This window comes from Arvicanthis niloticus, chromosome 1 (genome assembly GCF_011762505.2).
Source record: "Arvicanthis niloticus isolate mArvNil1 chromosome 1, mArvNil1.pat.X, whole genome shotgun sequence".
NCBI lineage: Eukaryota > Metazoa > Chordata > Mammalia > Rodentia > Muridae > Arvicanthis > Arvicanthis niloticus.
In genome coordinates, this window is record NC_047658.1 from 2,093,338 (window position 1) to 2,098,360 (window position 5,023).

Consider the following 5,023-nt stretch of genomic DNA (forward strand, 5'->3'; position numbering starts at 1 on the left):
GGAACAGGGAGGATTAGCTAGGACTTATTGCATAGCCATAACCTATTGGTAGAAATCTGTATAATTAATATCAAGATGAAGTTACAATTTCTTAAATGATACAAAATTTACTTTGATCTCAAATTTGAAGTCTTCATTGGTACGAGCTTCTTATTGATATAAAAGTGAGATGAATATTGATACTCTCATGGGCATTGTGCCTGTATGTTGGGCCTAACACAAGGTCTAATCTCCATTTCACCTCCACCCTTCAGTCATGTACACAGGTGGAGGGCGTGAACAGGCCCTAGAGAGATTTACATACCTGAAGGCCAGAGGTGGAGCCGATTAAACATTCCTCCCCAGCCCCTCCCCCCTTCTCCCCTCCCCTTTTAACTCAAGTCGATCCTGGGTTTTGAGGAGTATGCATCCAGATCCGTCCACAATTCGCCATGTGAATAAACCAGTTTTGGAAACCCAAGGGCTTCCTCGTGTGTTGGGGCTGCGCCGCTATGAGGAACTGTGAGGAGCCAGGGAGAGACTTTTAGTTAATGAACAGCCGGGCCCAACTTCCAGCTGAAGAAACCCAGAGCGTTCCCAGCCGACTACCCACAGCATGGCAGGAGGAACCGCGGGATCCCCAAGCCTTTTTTTTTCCCCACATCTGGCGCCTCAAACGTGGGGCCTTGGAAGCCACACAACCACGCAGCTACTGATACCGCGGGAAGGGTAAGCCCCGAACTCTTGAAACAAGAAATCTGTTTTTTCCTCCTGTGTTTCAGTCGGAAGCCATCGCGCGGATTTAAGTAAGCCAAGGGAGCCTTTGCTACCTCCTGGCCAGGGCCACTCTCTGGTACTAGTTCAAAGCTTCCCTGGCCTCTGCTTAAATCCCGATAGCCCGCAACGGGCGTTGGCAAAGACTCTATCTAGACTCTCTCTAAAACAAAAAGAAATCTGGTGACGCAGCAGCCATTTAAAAGCCATAAGGGCGGCTGCCAGTTCTTAAATCTGCGGGAAGGCTTGGCGCTCTTGGACCATTGTGGAATCCCCCAAAGCCAATAGGCCAAGGGAACGTTCCCATTGGACAAGGCGTTTCTCCTCCTTTTCTATCATGGGAAACTCCACCTCACGTAAATGTTCACCCCAATCCAGGCAAATATATTCTTTACTAAAGACCCACGGGATAAGAATAGGCAAAAGGCAAGCCTCCTTGTTTTGGGAGGAAGTCCTTCAGATAGCACCATGCATGGCAGAGGATAATATTTACAGTCCAGACTCTTGGAGCAAAGTAGCTTCCCTTATCAAAAACAGAGATAAAAAACCCCCTTGTGAGTTTTTGCCGATCTTAGCTGCAATTCGGCAATGTATAAGACCATCGAAAATAGGACAGACTGAGAACAACACAGCTCCTGGGGCCCCTCAGTTAAATGAACCCAAAAACCAAGGCCCCAAAAGTCACCTGGTTTCAGACCTTGAGGCCCTTACCCAACTAATAAGAGAAATAGGAACTGCATCGCACCAGGTCACATCCATAGCTCAGGCATTTGTGACAGCAGTAAAAACAGAAGGAATCTGCTTCAAATGTGGGGAGACAAGACATTGGAAAGATGAATGCCCTACAACCTGCCATCTTCGGGGCCGGGAGACCCAGCGAGACCTCGAGCTCGTGCGTCCCCCGCCCCTGAGCCGCCCGCTGCGAGCTGGCCCCTCCGCGACCGCCACCGCGCTAACCGGTGCCCAGAGAGAGCGGAGAGGCGGCATGAGCCAGGCGGCTGAGGCCACCACCTGCGACACCACGCTCCTGCAGGCCGCTGACCCCGCGCCTAAGAGCCCTGCGGCCAGCGGCACGCCCCAGGCCCCAGCGCCAGCCGCGCCCCTCGCGGGGAGCCCCAACAGAGACACAGCCCCCAGACCCGCCCCGGCCTCTTCAGCTCCCGTGGGCAGCGAGGACTCGGAGAAGAAAGTTCTCGCCACCAAAGTCCTTGGCACTGTCAAATGGTTCAACGTCAGAAATGGATATGGATTTATAAACCGAAATGACACCAAAGAAGATGTGTTTGTACACCAGACTGCCATCAAGAAGAATAATCCACGCAAGTATCTGCGCAGTGTGGGTGAGGGAGAAATTGTAGAGTTTGATGTGGTTGTAGGAAAAGGGGGTCCTAAAGCAACAAATGTGACTGGCCTAGATGGAGTTCCAGTAGAAGGGAGCCGCTATGCTGTGCGCAGTAGACCTCCCCATAATGCTGGTGAGATTAGACAGATGAAAGATGGAGTCCCCAAGGGAACACAACTCCTGGTCCATCGGAATCCAACCTACCGCCTGAGGTTCCGCAGGAGACCCGCTCACCCACGCATGAGCCCATATCATTCCCTACAGGTGGTAGAGCCAGCTACAGGTAGTAGAGCCAGCTCCAAGAGTGTTCTCCCCAGTTATTGCCCACAGAAAACCTCTCCCCGAAACTCCAGGACAGTGAGTAATTCCCAGCCTAGTTCACAAAACTAGGCAGGCTTCTTTCTGTTTCCCCCCTCTTTCTCCACGTGTTCCTTGTTAGCTTCTTCTAATTTTTAGCTACTGCCTAGTTCAAAAGACTAGGCCCCACTCTTTCTCCATGTGTTCCTGGTCAACTTCTCTACTTTAACTCCTCCTCTTTCTCTCTGTCTCTCCCTCTCCATATACTTTCCAGCTCAAGGGCAAGATGACAGACCCCCTAGCCTCCACTTTGCCCATCCCCCAGCTCCACAGAGAGGCCTCCTTCACAGACAACAGCTGTCTTTCAAGTCACAGTGCCTGCTGTGACCCTCCTAAGACTCCTTCCTTAGGTGAGAGATTCATATAGCCTTTCACTCTCTGACTCTTAGCTCTCCTATCAAGCCTAGGTATCTCTCCCTATAAACTTCAAGTTAGCCTTTTGATCCTTCTCTACAATTAAAATTTTTAATAAAAAGAAAGGTGGAATACGGGTCCTCTCTGCCAGAGCACCCGGCCGCCACATCGCAGAACAAGGCCCCTCCCCACTGCTTCTAAACCCGCCATACTGCTTCTCCCCAACAGGAGGGCCTGCAACAAATGTTCCTGTTTTTCAACCAAAAAATTTTCCTTTTCTTTCTAACAGGAACACCTAGAGCAACAATGCTTGTGTTTTTCAACCAAAATGTTTGTTAATTTTTTATTTTAATGCTGCCTTTTCTCTCTAATATTCGTGATATATGTCCAACATTATTTTTTTTCAACCTTTATAATTTCTTCAAGGTTTAAAAGCCATCTAATTTCCTTCCACAGTTTAAGTGAACGTGCTGATCACCATTTCTTGAGTCTTAATTAACAACTAATTTCTTTTACAGGCAAACTGTTGCTGCCAATCCCAAATACAAAATTAACATTGTTTTTCTCCCTCAGCCATCCAAAAACAGACTCAAAGATACCTTCTAAGACTAAACTTTCCTCAAACACCTTTGCTTTTCCAGGATCTTAGCGACAGGCCATAAGGTGCTTGTTCCCAAGCAATTTAATGCCCCATGTCCAGCCTACAGACATCTCCCTGCCCGAGGTGCTGCTTCCCTCCTGTGATTATCCCACAGGTATACCCACAGATCCAACAGAGTCCAGCCATCCTCTGAAACCTGCCTAAGATGCCAAGCTGCTTTCTCCCAGCCACCTCATCTGACTACAGACTCCAGAGACACGCTGAGATCCAGAGACAGCGCCACCTCCTGGAACCTGCCAAGCTGCCTTCTTCCAGTCGTCTCATCTGACTAAAGAACCCAGAACATGCTGAGATCCAGAGACCCACACCAGGCTCCAGAGATGCACGCCAGAACCCAGAGATGCTCACTACAGAAGACAGATCCAGACCTTCCAGCTACAAATGAACTCTTTTGCTAAAGTCACATAGCTAAAGTTACATGTTAGTGAGGAAAACATAATGTCTATTTAGATTAATCAGATGTCATTACCCTCAAACTGTACAATCTGTATTTAATTGTTTCAATGATTCCCTGCCTTCCAAACCCTACCTCAATTCCCATTACCCTTGACTTGGTTATGCTACACCCTCTGGCCTACATAGTGTTTTATTTTGACCACCTCATCCAAAATTTTCACAAAAAAACAGTGAGATGTTGGGCCGTGAAGAGATGGTTTGGACATAGCCTGGTTGAACGGGCTTTAAACCCCGGAGACCCTTTTAAGGGACGGTAGGATGTTTAGCCCTGTTCCTAGGCCCACTTCCACGTGGTCCACATCTCTCATTAACACAGAGTTGCCCCTCCTTTTATGAAAGAAAAAAGGGTGGGATGTTGGGCCTAACACAAGGTCTAATCTCCATTTCACCTCCACCCTTCAGTCATGTACACAGGTGGAGGGCGTGAACAGGCCCTAGAGAGATTTACATACCTGAAGGCCAGAGGTGGAGCCGATTAAACATTCCTCCCCAGCCCCTCCCCCCTTCTCCCCTCCCCTTTTAACTCAAGTCGATCCTGGGTTTTGAGGAGTATGCATCCAGATCCGTCCACAATTCGCCATGTGAATAAACCAGTTTTGGAAACCCAAGGGCTTCCTCGTGTGTTGGGGCTGCGCCGCTATGAGGAACTGTGAGGAGCCAGGGAGAGACTTTTAGTTAATGAACAGCCGGGCCCAACTTCCAGCTGAAGAAACCCAGAGCGTTCCCAGCCGACTACCCACAGCATGGCAGGAGGAACCGCGGGATCCCCAAGCCTTTTTTTTCCCCACACCTGTATAACTCATTTAGGAATACAAGGCTTAGACCCAGTCCTTCTTTAACTTTTTTTAACTTATTTGATATGGTTAGACTGTGAGTTAAGGGACTATAGCAAATTTGTGGCTTTGAGTTTATTGTTAGGGTGTTCTCCATATTTTATTTAGAAATAGCTGAGAGGAGTTAACAGGCAACAGTCCAGGTTACTTTACATGGATATTTGGTTTTCAAAACGTCAGAAGTCCATAGAACTGACATTACAAATATTTCTATATTAATGTTCATTTTAATTAGAGACCTGTCTGCTCCTGACAGCTTCCTGTTGT

At 48.2% G+C, this 5,023-nt stretch overlaps 1 protein-coding gene across 1 annotated transcript; it reads left to right on the top strand.

Annotated features, from left to right (window-relative positions):
- Positions 1-387: 387 nt before the first annotated feature.
- LOC143441262 (uncharacterized) lies at positions 388-4,644 on the top strand. The gene has a single exon (XM_076928465.1). It carries the CDS (start codon positions 1,091-1,093, stop codon positions 2,483-2,485), a length of 1,395 nt encoding a protein of 464 aa, XP_076784580.1. The 5' UTR covers positions 388-1,090; the 3' UTR covers positions 2,486-4,644.
- Positions 4,645-5,023: the final 379 nt, after the last annotated feature.

Bases quoted from the DNA above. Each gene is read 5' to 3' on its own strand.
- LOC143441262 (XM_076928465.1), top strand. From the start codon at position 1,091: ATGGGAAACTCCACCTCACGTAAATGTTCACCCCAATCCAGGCAAATA.